We start from the raw sequence: 16,712 nt of genomic DNA, 5'->3' as shown, positions 1-16,712 counted from the left end.
TTTGGTCCACAGGTCCTCCGCTGCATTGTTCATCCGCCTCCTCCTCCCCTGTTGAGCAGCTCCCATACCCTCCCCCTTCCATTACAGCCAATGAGAACCAGGGGAGGTTGCTAGGTAACAGTGCGGCTCAGCCAGCCCAGGACTCTGACTCTGAGGATGAGTTTGGCCCCAATTCATTCTTAGTTAAAACTGGCTCAGGGAACCTGTATGCTCCTTCCGCTGCAACTGCTGATGGTGAGTTGGTTTTCACACTACTGTTGCTTTCTGGAGGAGAGCCTTCCCTCATGCTCTTGGATGTATTGTGTTGCAGGTCATTCAGATGTCTATAGGCAAGATAATTTTTTTATTTTTTTTTATTTAAGCACCTTAAGAGAGTTGAAACTTGGAGTCGATATGTAGCCTCAGGAAAAGAGCAGAACTCTCTGAAGTGAGGTCAGCAAAGTTCACAGCAAAGAGATGGGCAATTTTGGTTCAGTAGGAAAGATTTGTCACTGATATTTCTTTCAGTTTCAATTTATGTTGGTGGGAGTAACCATCTAGCATACCTCATAAACAAAGCCTGTATGGAACCTTTTACACCTCACATAGGGAATAAACAAAAAACAAAGGAAAGGTATTACATACTAGGTGAAATGTAGGTCTTTTGTGTCTTGTCGTAATTCATAAGTGTAACATCCTTTCTTCTGAGTTGTATGAAGTTTTGTGGACTCCCTGTGTGGTTTCTCATTAAAAAACATCAGCTGTTTATTTATGTTGAAATGTAGTCTCCTGTTGGTACCCTAACACTCATTCAGACTGACAGAATGGCATTTCAGCTCAAAGTGCTAACACAGTGCTGGCAGTTGACAAAAAAAAAAAAAAAAAATCAGTGTGTAAAGCTGCATGTTTACCAAGTAGAATGTAGCATGTGTCACAAATGATATCAGCAGTTAACTTATTGATTTTACTCTGAGTAGGATGAGTTCAATTGTGCTTTCAGACATGCTTGAGTTTTTAAAATATCAATTTTCTTTTCTTGTTGCTATATACTGACTGGAATCAACAACAGATTCAGAGATTAAAATAATAAATTAGTTATTGTTAATGAGCTTTATGTTCAATACTTTGCAGCGATGAACCAGTCAGGCAGTTTTTGGTGGATACTGATTTCCATTTGTCTTTGTTGTCTGACCTTCTAGTTTCGATTCCGATGGATTCCAGATTTGTTTCTAAGGACTACAAAACATAAAAGAAAAAAGGTGCTGCAGCTTCTTCAGTAGAGGTTTATATTAAATACAATAGAAAAAGAAATAATTACAGCATTACCTTTATGGATGCAGGATATATAGTGATAGTGTATATCGGCATTAACATGTTAATGCCGATATACACTATCAGTATAAAAGTTTGAGTTGTAGATACATTTTGAAGACATCAAAACTTTTGAGCAAAAGTATATAGAGTTATGTAGCAAACACAAAATTTTTAAACAAAACATCATTTATGTTTTAGATTCCTTAAAATAGCCTCCCTTTACTTTGATTCTCTCAATGAGTTTCATAAGGTAGAAACTTGAAATGGATTTCCAACAGTCTTGATGGAGTTCCAAGAGGTAGACGAACCATTAAATGAAACGGTGTATCCAAACTTTTGACTGGTAGCATATTTTAATGTTAGCTTCTTAGTCAGTTTTTACACATATTGGTATCGGCCCCATAAGTAAAACTGCAACAGTATTAATAACCTGTGTTTATTTCAATCTTGTTTCCTTTTTAGTGTGTGGTTCAGTTGGGGGAGGAGAGGGGGTTGGCCAATGTGATATTTGTTTCATCATGTGACGGTGATAGTGATGCAGCACAGAACTGGGAGTGGGGGTGTTTACCTGAAGCAGAGAAGTAATGTCACGTATACGGTAATTTTATTTTTTACAGTGTCAAAAATTATAGGGAAATATATATACATAATACAGTAAATATCCATTTCTGGCAATAACAGCAATATTATTATCCGGTATTGATTTCAGCCAAAATTTGCAAATTGGTGCATCCTAATTATCATCATTTATGCATTACTATGTATGTCCCTAAGCTTTATGTGAGTTTTACTACACCTAAATCAAAGTACCTGCTGCTGGTTGTTGAGTTTGTTAACCAAAAATAGTTTTTTGATGGTTGAGATGAATAGGGGGAAAAATATAAATTTTCAGCAAATGACCAGAAAATCATTGACCAGAGCTGATCAATTAGCAAATATTAAAATCCAATCTCTGGTCGATTGCTCAGTCAATCTCTATGACTTTGGTCTGACTTACTTTTACACTATTTAAGGTATTTTCTCAAGCTTGAAAACAAATGCACAATCTAAAAATGCAAAAAGCAATAATGTGCATAATCCAGCTACATGCACATATAAAACATTCTCATAAAATCATTAGGGTTTAGAGAAGCTAATTTCCCACAATTCAGCATTTGCATTCGGGATAAAGTTGTTCAGTGTTTTATCATAGATGCCTTTAAACTCAAGCTGCTACCTCAGTCCTTGACTGGTGGAGTAATCCTAAAGCAACATAAATGATTTAAGTAATCAAGCTCAGAAGTTAACTAGCCAAAGGGTTTAATTATATGAAACTCCAAATTGCCCTGACTGCTTTCTCAGAACGCCTGTAGAATGAGTTATTAATCCCACTGCAAATCTCCCTGCTAATTCCTCTGAAGCAACACAGTGGTCACCCAGCAGTGGCACGATTGGCTTAAGGCGAAATGGGTGGGGGGGTATGGCCTTTACCATAGCAGATTTTTCTCACAACAATGAAAGTGATTTGCATGAGTAGATCATTTAGTTTAGCCTCAGGCTGTCAGGAAGAGGAATAAGGAGGAATTTCTCCAGCTCGAGTTGCTACCTCTGGTTATCATTAGGACTTTGTAGGACCTGTTTTGTAAGTGGCAAAGTGAAGCATACCACATGGCTCTGCACATACTGCTATGCTTTCTTTACAGGGGCAATGCTACTGACAAAAACAATGGTAAAGTAAAATCAATAAGTCAGTCCTGCACACTCTTAGTTTTCCCAAAAATGTTGCTGAAATCTCATCTTGTTCGTTACAATTCTGATGGAATGTTATGTTTCATTTTATAACTTGACATTTTTTTCTTGGGAGTAACACTCCTTAAAATTTGGAGAAAAATAGCAAAGCATCTCCAAGTTTTGTTTAATTAGTTAAGTAAGAAAAGCTTTTTCTGTATCTTTTCCTTGCCTTTTCAGCCCCTCATCCAAATATTTAGCAAGCTTGGTGACTTTGTTTATTTCATTTGGGGTATCTCTCCTTTTTGATTAATTGGAAAAAATTACTCTTTCACTCCAGTGAACAGCACAACTTTAAGTCTTTTGTGGAAAATAATGGATGTAGCTAAATAACTATCAATAAGGGTTTGTTTCAGCAGAATGAAGTGACTTGATTGGAAATTGTTCGGTGTGACATTGTTACATAGAGCTAAATAAATCTAATATTCACAAGGTGACAAAAAGAAGAGAGAGGTGACAAAATGAGAGTGAGGTGTTGGATGTCTTTGCCAGAATGATAATAAAAATATGGCACATTACCAGATTGTTTTTAACAATTCAGAAGAAATAGGTTTTGTTTTGTTTTTTTAGAAAATGTTCCCACATGTAAATGGGAATTAAGCATGCACGCAAGATTTGTGCAGGATTTACATGGCAAAAATCATCTATTTAAAAGTAACAATGGCAAAAAAGGACAGCAATTCCAAATCAGGTCTCTTTGATATGCTAGGCTTGACAAAATGTCACCATAGCTCACACTGAGCAGAAAAGAAAAAGGAAAAGATATGTTTATTGTCATTAAACAAGGAGGAAGAATATCTATGCCTCCAATAATCATTTCACAGTGGAATCTTTCCACAGAAAAACAGGTGGTTTTTATCTTTTCCGATTACATTCGCCCAAAGTCGTCTTCAAGCCCAAATGCAGGACTTAAAATGTTTAGGTGGATTTTGAACAAGTGAAAGCGCTCAGTGGCATATCATTATACACATTAGTAGCCTCCGAGGCTGCTGTGTGTTTTTTTTTTAATTTTTTATTTTCTATGTGGGGGGAGTCCTGTTTTTTATTTCTGGGAAGACTAAGCAAAAGTTCCTCTAAGGCTGATGAGGCTGCTCGCTGAAGCCTGCAGTCCTATTGTCAAGCATGTGTCTCTCCCTGGCCTTCGGCTTTCTCTGAGGGTCTTCTTCCTGGAGTGAATGCCAGTTAGAGAACGCTGCCATGCTGAGCTGCAAGATCTCAGACACTGCAGCCTCCCCGCATTAGCATCTCTTAATGTGAAGCAGCATGGGGTCGGTCAGTATCGGCTTTCAGTGCTGTCGGACACCCCGGTGAAAAGGGCCGGAACAGCGAGCGGCTCGCAGCTGACCAAGCAGGAATGCTAGGCTGAGTAGAAGGCTCAGGGACACAGCTGCGTGTGAGTTCAAATAAGTCTTCATTTGAACTGCTTAATCAGCCCCCCAGAGTCTGCAATGACGGGGTAGAAATGTGGTTAAAAGAGATCACGCCAGAAAGTAATTTAGCCGCAGACACCATGAGGAATAAAACTATCTGAGGCTAAATAATAATTTCATGAGCAACACATGCACCCTGATTTTTCTGAACACATAGGACTCTAGTTTTGAGATCATTAAGAATTAATTTTCATTGTATGTACAATCCCTTGCAAGAGTATTAATAACCCTTAAACCATTTCACATTTGCCACATAACCCCAACCCCTAGAATAACCCCTAGTATTTTATGTGACAATCCAACATAAACTAGTGCATAATTGTGAATGTGATTACTGTGTCTCCATTGCAAGTCCCCATTGCAGCTGCAAGTCTTTTGTGGTAAATTTCTGCTAGCTTTACATACCTATAGTCTGAATTTCCTATCCATTCTTCTTTGTAAAATATCTCAAACTCAGATTGTCAGATTGGATGGAGAGCATGTGTCAACTTTAAGTATTGCTATAGATTCTCGCTTAGATTTAGGTCTGGGTTGTCAAACACATTAACATGCTTTAATGTAAAAAAACAACTATTTGGCTACAGCTCTGGCTGTGTGTTTAAGGTCGTTTTACTGCTAGAATTTGACCCTTTATCCTTTTCTGAAGTCCTTTGCAGCCCATTTTTGTCCCAGGATTCTACTGTATTTAGCTCCGTCCATGTTCCCATCAGCTCTAACCAACTTCCATGTCCCTGCTGATAAAGCATATCCTCACTATTATGCTGCTACCACAATGTTTTCTGGTGTGGATGTTGTGTTCAGATTATTTTTTTTTTCTTGGCACACAGCTTTTTAAATGTAGATCAAAAACTTAATATTTGGTCTACGTGTGTGAAGAGCATAACTGTCTTTCTTTTCCCGCTGAAGAAAAAACCTCACCACAGCATCATGCTGCTACCACCATGTTTTGCTTTGAGGATGCTGTTTTCAGGGCATTCATTTTCCGCTACACATACAATATACTCCAAAATGATTCAAAATCATCCATTGCAAGATTTAGATTTAAAAAATAAGTTTGTTTCCAAGAAGTTTGTTTCTAAATAGAAATGCTACAGAAATGTCTCAAAATATGTCAGATATAAAATGAGTGTCAGTTTTGAAGAAATACATTTGTTTTTATTTACATTTTAAGAAGAATCTTTAGCTCCTTCTACAGATTTCCTATCATACTCAAGTCAGGACTAAGGCTGGTCCACCCCAAACCTCAATATTACTACTAGTCAGAAGAAAGATGTTGGCTGAAATTAAAAGACTACTTTAAATATAAATATGTCAGGAGTAGGAATAATTTTGGGATTAACTGTAGTTTTGGATGTTAGCCAAAAAGTTCAACATTGATGTCAGTTGATCAGAGCACCTGCTTCCACGTGTTTACGTTTTTCCTGCATTGCTTTTGGGAAACTGAAGAGTGGACTTGTTATTGGTTTCTTTCAACAATTTGTCCACATCTAAGGCCAATATTTTTGGCTGCACTAGATTTTATTTAGGGGTAAAAGAGTAAATGGGGCTGTGTCGTTACGTACTCCTGCCAAGGAAGTAAAAGATTACTTCTCAAAACTGGAAAAGGATTTTTAGTGGAAACAGGAATCTTAGAGAGAGGAAGATCAACTCTGGAGCCAAAAGATCCGCTTCAATTTATTTAAAATCATATCTGTATTTTACTCCTCACAAAGCTCTCTGACTTTGTGTCGTTCTATCACTCAAAAACCCAATATAATTTACTAAAGTTGTTGAATGAGAAAACAGGAACGGTCCTAGGAGTTTGAACACTTTCCCAAAGCACTCCAAGTTATCAGTAAAGTGAAGTCAACAGGCAATTTGTCCAGTTATATTCAGCCTGCTGTTCGTCAGTTCACAGTAACCCATTCAGAATACCTACATATCTTCTTTCCACTGACGTAAATTTAGATGCATCACCTTCATTGTATGATAATTGCGGACCATCTGTGCCTTCTAACAAAATCTCCAGCCTCTTGATGGATTTGTAGCAGAGTGACGTACAGAACAGAGCATACATAACCACTTGTCTTGTTCTTGCTAAGGCAGCTCAAAGAATGACAGAAAATCCATTAGATCTAAGGAAGGCCGAGTGAAACATATGCCAGCACTGGTCTTAATGGATATAGGTGGAAAAGTGTGGCAGGCCTTTTTAAAATCGTTTTTATAAATTGGTGTCCTTTGTGAAACCTGGCGGCAGCTTGTTTTACTTCTTCTAAAACAGCACATCTGTCATCCTCTGGTTGGTAATAAAAATCAAGTTTTATTTGCATTCAACGAACTTGTTTTTCCCTAAGGGAGAACCAGTGAAGAGCCGAGAAGTGTGTTGTTTGTGGTACCTGTTACCTCTCAAATGGTTCTTTGGAAGACAGCTAGAATTCCCACATGTCTCTTCCCCTCAGATTTTTTTTAATGGTGTAAGAAACAGCAGGGCTTGGAGAGAAAACCGGCTCCACGGAGCCACTATGTTGTGCTGCTTCGCTGCATTCGTGACAAATTCTATTTGTATTTTTATAGACAAATCTTACTCAGCTGGAAATTTTGCTTTTGTGATTAGCCATTGGGGATGTGGCTTAACCCGGCGAGATCTGTTGATTTATATTGGTGCTGGATGACTTTTGATTAATTCTCCATCAAATGGCTCACACCCCAGTGGACTGAGTGGTTGTTTAGGGCATATCCTATCACTTTATATCATCAGACGTGACCGTCATTGTTGTGGATGTTATCTACTTTTGTTGTTTTGGAATACACATTTCCCTAAACTCTACATAAAATGTCAAATTCAGTCAAGAATTCAGACTAAATGAAACAAAACTTCTTACTGGAAGATTTCCTTTCATCGTCAATTAATGTAGGTATTTTATCATGTGTTTATCATATTACATATGATGTGTATTTTACTGAAATATTCCTAGTCTTGGTATTTGCAGTTTATCGAGTTTAACAAATAAAAGCATCAGACTAAATGTATAACAATTCAACAAGCACGCAGCCCTGCATGGAGCTTTTTGGCATCGCTGTATATTGATTGGTGTTTATGCTGTTGTTGATTACTCCTGCTGTGAAAATTATAGCAGTGTCTCCCTACGAAATCTAACATCTGGAAGCCAAGTGTCTGATTAAATTTGAACCCTTTTAACAAAAGGCTGATTTACTGCAAGATTACAGTGCATGTAACTGTTTCCAGGACGGGTCCATTTCTGATTTTAGCCGCATATAATTTGCTCCAGCTGATCTGTAAAAAATGTGGGGTCTGCAAAAAAGAAGAAAATGTAGTTCAGGGAAGAAAAATTCAATTGATGTTTTAATTGGCTGTTTTAAAAAGAATAATGTTTCATAACGGAAATGTTAGTTTTCTATCATGATGCACTGTCATTGTAATTCAGCATAGTCACATTTCTAATTTGGACCATGTTATGGGTGTTTGAATCACATTCATTGCATTCAGCATCGACCTTTTAGAAGGAAAATTTGGCAGGACAAAACAGAGCAAAGGATGCTGGCAGAGCTAAGGGTGTTTATATACAACTGTTATCTACCTCTAAAATGTGGCATATTAATATCAAAAGATGTTTACACATTTCAGTAACTTACAATTGAGTCTAATTCACCGCTAAAATATTCCGATTATTACAAAGACATTAGATACATAACGCAGGGGGTTTTATAGTAGCCAAACACCAACTTGTTTTCTATGCAGTTAGATATGTCTGCATCATGTATATCAAATATTCAGATGTCTTTTAGAATTTACTGGTAGTTATTTTATTGGATTACAAAATATATCTTAAATAGGAGCTTTTCCTTACAGACCGGACATCTTTTTGTGAGCAATTATGACAAGTTGCTAGAAGACTGATATTCCTGTTGTTTCTTGGTGTGGGGAATGAGGTCTTAGCTAATGAAATGGATTTGCCTTAATTACTTGTCTCGGAAAGCATCAGGAGGCCTTAACCGGTACATGCATCTGTTAGGAAGAAAAATGAAACCCCGCATTTCCCAGACTGAATGGACATCATCAGGCTTCTTCTTTGAAGGCGATGTGAATGTTTGGCTATTGTACCAACGTCTCTATTCTCTGTCTTTCTGATAACTAATGATTCTCCTTTTCTTGGCAATTTTGTTGTGCAAAGCAGGTCAATAGAAAACCATTAATTTTTTTTCTCTTCTATTCCTTGGATAGTAGTGAATAATTGTTGCTGAATCACCACATCTGTGCGGGTCATGCTGCCCTGTGCATTGTACCACAAATTCTTTTTATTTCTAATTCCTTTTCATTTTTTATTTATTTTTTGTTACAAGACTAGCATGAATTTACGTGACTGAAAAGTTTTTTATTTTATTGCAAGGACAAGTATTCCCACTGTCAGGCTATGAACGAACTTCTTATGTGGTTTTTTTGGATGTTGCATTATAAATGGAAGGTCATTTTGATGGTGGACATCTACAAATCAGCGAAGTGGACAATCTTCTCAATTTGAACAAACTTTTAATGCAGACTTTGTAAAATATTTTTGTGGCTTAAAATGCTGGATGGTTACTGATTAATTCTAAGTAGGATGCCACATGTGCAATAAATCCAGTCATGAAATTTCCTCGGTATTAATTATTCCACATTCAACTGGAGGTGAAACCACAGCAACTCAGCTACGAAGGCCAGATAAAATTACATAGGGGGGTACGCAGATGCTGAGGGGCATGGTGCACAGAGGTCGGCAACCTTTTGCAGAGCAAATAGCTACAGATCCTTAAACTTCCTGCAGCCTTCAGATTTGCTCATAAACAGTGCAGAGAGAGCTACAGGGGTTGGGCAATGAAACTGAAACACCTGTCATTTTAGTGTGGGAGGTTTCATGGCTAAACTGGTTCAGCCTGGTTGCCAGTCTTCATTGATTGCACATTGCACCAGTAAGAGCAGAGTGTGAAGGTTCAATTAGCAGGGTAAGAGCACAGTTTTGCTTAAAATATTGAAATGCACACAACATTATGGGTGACATACCAGAGCTCAAAAGAGGACAGATTGTTGGTGCAGGTCTTGCTGGCGCATCTGTGACCAAGACAGCAAGTCTTTGTGATGTATCAAGAGCCACGGTATCCAGGGTAATATCAGCATACCACCAAGAAGGACGGACCACATCCAACAGGATTAACTGTGGATGCAAGAGGAAGCTGTCTGAAAGGGATGTTCGGGTGCTAACCCGGATTGTATCCAAAAAACATAAAACCACGGCTGTCCAAATCACAGCAGAATTAAATGTGCACCTCAACTCTCCTGTTTCCTCCAGAACTGTCCGTCGGGAGTTCTACAGGGTCAATATATACGGCCGGGCTGCTATAGCCAAACCTTTGGTCACTCATGCCAATGCCAAACGTCGGTTTCAATGGTGCAAGGAGCGCAAATCTTGGGCTGTGGACAATGTGAAACATGTATTGTTCTCTGATGAGTCCACCTTTACTGTTTTCCCCACATCCAGGAGAGTTACGGTGTGGAGAAGCCCCAAAGAAGCGTACCACCCAGACTGTTGCATGCCCAGAGTGAAGCATGGGGGTGGATCAGTGATGGTTTGGGCTGCCATATCATGGCATTCCCTTGGACCAATACTTGTGCTAGATGGGCGCGTCACTGCCAAGGACTACCGAACCATTCTTGAGGACCATGTGCATCCAATGGTTCAAACATTGTATCCTGAAGGCGGTGCCGTGTATCAGGATGACAATGCACCAATACACACAGCAAGACTGGTGAAAGATTGGTTTGATGAACATGAAAGTAAAGTTGAACACCTCCCATGGCCTGCACAGTCACCAGATCTAAATATTATTGATCCACTTTGGGGTGTTTTGGAGGAGCGAGTCAGGAAATGTTTTCCTCCACCAGTATCACATAGTGACCTGGCCACTATCCTGCAAGAAGAATGGCTTAAAATCCCTCTGACCACTGTGCAGGACTTGTATATGTCATTCCCAAGATGAATTGACACTGTATTGGCCGCAAAAGGAGGCCCTACACCATACTAATAAATTATTGTGGTCTAAAACCAGGTGTTTTAGTTTCATTGTCCAACCCCTGTAGATGGAATGGGTTATTCTGAATGAGCAGCAGCAACCAACACTTACTTTACACAATGCAATGCAAAGTGTTGGATGCATGGATGTAAAGCAAACCACCACATGGATTTTAAAGTAGTATTCTCTGGAGTGGTGAATCATGTCTCTCTGTCTGCCAATTCAATGGACAAGTTTGGCTTTAGCAGTTGCCTAGAGAACAATACTTGCATGACTGCACTTGAGACAGAGTAACATCTGTTGTAAAGGGGATTATGAAGAAGGGCTGTTTTTCAGGAGTGGGACTTACCCCCTTAGTTACTGTAAATCTAACTCTTAATTCTTTAACATAACAAGACTTTTAAGAATTTTATGCTCCAAACGTAATGTGAACAGTTTGGGGACACCCCTCTCCTCTTGACTGCACCAGTTCACAAGGTTAGCTCCATAGAGATTTATAGTAGATAAGCACGTTTGATGTGGAAGAACTTGATTGGTCTGCACAGAGTGCTAACCTCAACCTGGTTGATCAAATATCAAAATGGAATAGATTGGAGCACAGACTGAGCCAGGTCATCCCCTCCAACATCAGTGTCTGACCTCATAAATGCTCTCCTGAACGAATGTTAAAAAAAAAAAAAAAATCCAAATTCTCCTAAACCTTGTAGAGAGCCAAGAGTTGAAACTCGTGCAGCTGCAGGGTGTATCAACATCATAGGTATTTGTATATAAATAGCTGGAATTAAAATTCATGTGTGTGTAAAGGCAATTGACCCAATACTTTGGGCAACAGTCTGTCTGTTTGTCCATTTAGTCATTTACACACTTTTTCTCACAGCAGGCTATGAGTAGAATATATAAAAAAAAGTCTTCAAATCATGGGTTGTCAAAGTGGGTAAAAAAAAAGTGCCCCCATGGAGAGTACAAAGTGGTCAGTATGAAACGTCCTGCGGTAGACAGCCAAATTTCATACCTGAAAAAGTCAATTACAAAGCAACCACAACTGCAAAGTGATAAAATGACAAGCCTCCAAGCTGAGCATGTATGGAGGGTGACAGTGGAGAGAAGAACTCTATTTAACAACAAAAGACCTCCAACCAAACCTGATTATACTGGGGTGCTTATCTACCTCAAAGGGAGTGAGCAAACAGGAAATGGAAACAAACAAATGAAAAAAACATTCATTCCTGAAAAACTTACTATTAAAAGTTAAAAACAAAACTTCCTTCAGCAAAAATAATAATACAGGTTTTTGAAAAATACAGAGTAAAACTAACAGAGGGAACAGAATGGATATCTCCCAGCAGATAAACTTGCACCAATAACTTGAAAAAGAGAAAAAATCAGCACAAGAGAAGTGTAGTTTCTCAAACCAAAACTGGGAGATTACATAAAATATATGAAAAATTATTATTACAAAAAAAAGTTTCAGTATGCATGAATATTACAAAACTACAAATAATTTTAATATGCTGTTATACTGTACTAATAGTTGATTAAAAAAGTGTAATTTTTCTTATAGATATTAGTAATCAGTAAATGTTGCAATTTTAATAGAATAATGTTAAATGTTCATATTTCACACTAATTATGATAGATTTACAAAAGCGTACAAACCCATTAAAAACAAATTGCATGTCTAGGGTGGAGGTTTGCAGTTATTTACATTTGATGGTACATTGTGTTTATTGATCATTTTTGTGAGGATTTCTAACATTTCAGGTGGACTATTCAGTTATTGAGAACAGGATCCCAGAAAAAAAAGTTGTTGCAGAGATTAATTAGTTTTGGTCTGCAATCACTCAATGGTTAAATAAATGTTTGTTTTGGTTTGCAAAAGATGCTTTCTGGAGCACGGATCAATTTGTCCTTTAGATATATTTTTCTGTTTCTGTCATCTCTGTAAAAAATTTGCATAACCTTATGAATGGCTTCTGGGATCAGATACATTACTGTGCAGGAGGGAGGCCACCAAGAACTGTGTGGTTTTACCTCACACTCGTATACATTAAGTGTCTGAACTGCTGGAAGTAATAAATCATCTCTTCAAAGACAAGATTTGCTTCCTTAATGTAAGAAATTATCTGAAACTAAACAGTAAATTTAAAATTATTGTTTTATTTTAAAGAGCACAATAAACCTTTAAAATGTTTGTTAGGCTTGAAAACAGAGGATTTAATGCTGCATATTTCATTTTATTTTGCTTGCTGCTTTATTAGCAGACTGTCTGTTAACACAAATGGCTCTGTTTCCGTTTTTAACAATGGCATCTGAATGGCACTGTAGCTTGATGCAAGCGTGTTGTTGGCACAAGGTATATCAGGTTTATCGGCAGTGACGTGCAGTCATGGGAAGCAGGTGTCATCATAGAAGTAAAATACTAGCAATGATAAGAGAAAATCAATTGGTCCATTTGACTGTTTTACAAATTAGTTTTCCGGATGAATTTCAAAATTTTTATGGTCAGAATCGCTGAATTTATGCATTTCCACTTCAAGTACATGGGAGAAAGACAATGTGAGGCAGTATATAGCTGTGCCTCACCACCGATTGGGCTGTGTCACACACACTGACTGACACAGGACATTGGTGCATGCCCATTGCTGTCCCTCTTTATATGACCAACATACATGCTGAACTACACATGTACTAAACAATCTGACATCCCATAGTGTGTTTGATATATTTAATAAACGTGTGAGATTTATTTAATCTTTGTAGTTGGCCATGTATGCACAGTGACAATGTACAGGGTGGGGCAAAAAGTTCCGTACTGCACTGATTGGGGGCAGTGCTGAGCCCCATGGGCACAGACAGCTAACAGCAGGTCGCTTCGTACTCTTGTTGGTGTTGTTCACCGACAAGTCCTGTAACCATACTCTTAGTTAAATTTGGTGCTACAAAATGGAAGATTACTTCTCAAAACTGGAAAAGGATTTTTCTAAACTGGATTTTTAGTGGAAACAGGAGTTTTAGAGAGAGGAAGATCAACTCTGGAGCCAAAAGATCCACTTCAAACAAATGGAAGAAAGGTAACCCGCTCTTTTAATAATCATATTTGACCTTATGTAAAACATTCTTTGTTTCAATTAAGATCAAAATTGAAACATAAGCCTGTATTTTGTCGCTGTTCATCAGTCTGGCCTGATTGACACATGTTGATATGGGAGGTTCATGTTTCTGACCCCCCCAAAAAATCTGATAGGAGTCTAAACTTGACTGACATGAGTTGGCATTGCTTTAATGAAGGGGTTGATTATAGGAAATAAGCCCTCTCTGTGTCTGCATTCTGTTCTCTGAGCTGTAAATTCGCAATTTAGTACTGAGGATATCTGTGAAATAAAGGAGGCTCAAAGCTATAAAGAAAAGCCTTTCTGTGTAAAGCTAGTAGTTCATTGATTGATGAATGGCTTAGAAGATGTGAAAATAAATGGCTACAGAGAGCAAAAAGACACCAGTCCTCTATCTTTTGGAGTGCAGAGTATTAAATAGTGAGAATAGACCCAGAGGCTATCATCTCCTTTTCTAGGGGTTCATATCTCTACTAACGACAAAATAAAAAAGAGCCAGTTTGGCACTTCTAACCAGGTTTCATTGAAGATTACTGCCTTATAGCTGAAACAATTTAATATCTTAAATCTACTAATGAATTGTGTGAAACATGCATTTTTAATGAAAGAAATGCTCAAACAATCATCCCTTATCCAAATGAGTGTCCTAAAAAGCTGCAAGTCTTTGTCAACTTCAGGAAGAGACCAGCTCATTTGTTTAAACAAGCCAGTCTGTGTCTGTAAGTAAACTTACACCGGTCTCAGTGGGAGGCAGAGAGCACACAGTGGTGGAGATCAGTTAGTAGAAATAATGAGCGGGAGAGGGCTTTTCTTTTTTGTACCGTGTTTCATGTGAGGTCTTTGTAGTTTGTCATTAAAAAGGATTTGTAAGTTTCGGTGTTAATTTGTTAGGGAAACTATTGGTGTGAAAACGGCTTCATCGGTGCTACAGCAGGAACATTCAAATTTTAGTTTTACCTGTTTTTATTAGTTGATTGACTGAACATACACTCAATACAGTGTCTTGGAAAAGCTTTCATACCCCATGAGCTTTTTCCTCTTTTGTCGCGTTACTTTCACACACTGGATTGTATTTTATTGGGATTTAATTTGACTGAACAACACAAAGTATTTGTGAACTGAAAGGAAAATTCAAGTTTGTTCAATTTTCACCAAAAACCAGAACAGTGTGGCATTAATTGTCTCAACCTCACCCAGTCAGGTTAAAGAGCATCTTTGGTGAATATAATTTTTTAAGGTTTTGCCCAGACTCTCAATTTAATTATGATCTGGAATTTGACTGGGCAGTTACAACAGATTGGTGTGATTTCATCTACACCCTTCCCTTGTAGCTACAGGTCCTTCTCAAAATATTAGCATATTGTGATAAAGTTCATTATTTTCCATGATGTCATGATGAAAATTTAACATTCATATATTTTAGATTCATTGCACACTAACTGAAATATTTCAGGTCTTTTATTGTCTTATTACGGATGATTTTGGCATACAGCTCATGAAAACCCAAAATTCCTATCTCACAAAATTAGCATATCATTAAAAGGGTCTCTAAACGAGCTATGAACCTAATCATCTGAATCAACGAGTTAACTCTAAACACCTGCAAAAGATTCCTGAGGCCTTTAAAACTCCCAGCCTGGTTCATCACTCAAAACCCCAATCATGGGTAAGACTGCTGACCTGACTGCTGTCTAGAAGGCCACTATTGACACACTCAAGCAAGAGGGTAAGACACAGAAATAAATTTCTGAACGAATAGGCTGTTCCCAGAGTGCTGTATCAAGGCACCTCAGTGGGAAGTCTGTGGGAAGGAAAAAGTGTGGCAGAAAACGCTGCACAACGAGAAGAGGTGACCGGACCCTGAGGAAGATTGTGGAGAAGGGCCGATTCCAGACCTTGGGGGACCTGCGGAAGCAGTGGACTGAGTCTGGAGTAGAAACATCCAGAGCCACCGTGCACAGACGTGTGCAGGAAATGGGCTACAGGTGCCGCATTCCCCAGACCTGGGCTACAGAGAAGCAGCACTGGACTGTTGCTCAGTGGTCCAAAGTACATTTTTTGAATGAAAGCAAATTCTGCATGTCATTCGGAAATCAAGGTGCCAGAGTCTGGAGGAAGACTGGGGAGAAGGAAAAGCCAAAATGCCGGAAGTCCAGTGCCAAGTACCCACAGTCAGTGATGGTCTGGGGTGCCGTGTCAGCTGCTGGTGTTGGTCCACTGTGTTTTATCAAGGGCAGGGTCAATGCAGCTAGCTATCAGGAGATTTTGGAGCAGTTCATGCTTCCATCTGCTGAAAAGCTTTATGGAGATGAAGATTTCATTTTTCAGCACGACCTGGCACCTGCTCACAGTGCCAAAACCACTGGTAAATGGTTTACTGACCATGGTATCACTGTGCTCAATTGGCCTGCCAACTCTCCTGACCTGAACCCCATAGAGAATCTGTGGGATATTGTGAAGAGAACGTTGAGAGACTCAAGACCCAACACTCTGGATGAGCTAAAGGCCGCTATCGAAGCATCCTGGGCCTCCATAAGACCTCAGCATTGCCACAGGCTGATTGCCTCCATGCCACGCCGCATTGAAGCAGTCATTTCTGCAAAAGGATTCCCGACCAAGTATTAAGTGCATAACTGTACATGATTATTTGAAGGTTGACGTTTTTTGTATTAAAAACACTTTTCTTTAATTGGTCGGATGAAATATGCTAATTTTGTGAGATAGGAATTTTGGGTTTTCATGAGCTGTATGCCAAAATCATCCATATTAAGACAATAAAAGACCTGAAATATTTCAGTTAGTGTGCAATGAATCTAAAATATATGAATGTTAAATTTTCATCATGACATTATGAAAAATAATGAACTTTATCACAATATGCTAATATTTTGAGAAGGACCTGTACATCCATCTTCATGTCAACTCTAATTAGCTTCCCTGCTCCTGCTGAAGTAAACCAGCTACACAGCATCATGCTGACACCACCATGTTTCACCGTGGGCAGATACTGTTCAGGCTGTGGAGAGTTGGTTTTCTGCCGCACGTAACAGTTTGCATGTAGGTCAAA

The 16,712-nt window shown here is 38.6% G+C and overlaps 1 protein-coding gene across 1 annotated transcript in view; it reads left to right on the top strand.

The window, feature by feature from the left end:
- Positions 1–16,712, top strand: part of tenm4 (teneurin transmembrane protein 4) — a 288,429-nt gene that overhangs the window by 102,967 nt on the left and 168,750 nt on the right. Inside the window, exon 4 of the mRNA XM_047391839.1 lies at positions 13–234. Coding sequence (XP_047247795.1) covers positions 13–234 — 222 coding nt within the window. The remainder of the gene's footprint in view (positions 1–12; positions 235–16,712) is intronic.

The sequence above is a fragment of the Girardinichthys multiradiatus genome, chromosome 18 (assembly GCF_021462225.1).
Source record: "Girardinichthys multiradiatus isolate DD_20200921_A chromosome 18, DD_fGirMul_XY1, whole genome shotgun sequence".
In the NCBI taxonomy this organism is placed as follows: Eukaryota; Metazoa; Chordata; class Actinopteri; order Cyprinodontiformes; family Goodeidae; genus Girardinichthys; species Girardinichthys multiradiatus.
The sequence above is the reverse complement of the archived record's forward strand: the minus strand, read 5'-3'. Positions and strand labels throughout refer to the sequence as shown.